Source organism: Pyxicephalus adspersus, chromosome 9 (genome assembly GCF_032062135.1).
Source record: "Pyxicephalus adspersus chromosome 9, UCB_Pads_2.0, whole genome shotgun sequence".
NCBI classification, from domain to species: domain Eukaryota; kingdom Metazoa; phylum Chordata; class Amphibia; order Anura; family Pyxicephalidae; genus Pyxicephalus; species Pyxicephalus adspersus.
In genome coordinates this window covers 43,568,265-43,568,756 of record NC_092866.1, presented here as the reverse complement: position 1 = coordinate 43,568,756, position 492 = coordinate 43,568,265, and the positions used below count along the sequence as shown (strand labels likewise).

The 492-nt window shown below is 48.0% G+C and overlaps 1 protein-coding gene across 1 annotated transcript in view; it reads left to right on the top strand.

Annotated features, from left to right (window-relative positions):
• Positions 1–269: 269 nt before the first annotated feature.
• LOC140337869 (cathepsin D-like) overlaps positions 270–492 on the top strand; it is a gene marked incomplete in the record, with an annotated part of 14,840 nt that continues 14,617 nt past the window's right edge. The window contains 1 exon segment of the mRNA XM_072421721.1: positions 270–433. Within this exon segment, the coding sequence (XP_072277822.1) occupies positions 366–433 (68 nt within the window).

The following is a 492-nucleotide window of genomic DNA, read 5'->3' as shown; positions in this document are numbered from 1 at the left end:
ACATTTTGTAAACAGAAACACAGACTGGCAGAGGTTCGTGTGTTTCCATATTCTTCCCCACATCGTTACAAATTAGAAAAGTTGGATGTACACTTAATTGAAAATTAATAAATTGGGACTTTAGACCTTTTTACTTTTTACTGTATTTATAAATATTATGGTATGGTGCTGGGAACCACTAGGGGGCGCCCAGGTGTTAGGAAAGAATGTCTAATGTTTGTCTGCGCGTCCTTCTCCTGGTCAGATGACAGCCGGGTCAGCTGACACGTCACGTGTGTTGCTGAGACATCTTGTGACCTGTGTGGATTGTGTTGGAGGAAGCTCGGTGTGTTTGTGTCGCTGTGTGAGAGGAACAAGCCGGGGCTATGGAGGCTCTGCTGACATGGATTCTACTGCTCGGCGCACTACTACAGCCGGGGACAGCGCTCGTCAGGTGAGACAACCGAGAGGGGGGAGGGATACATGTACATGGGGAGCCCCTGTATGTAGTGG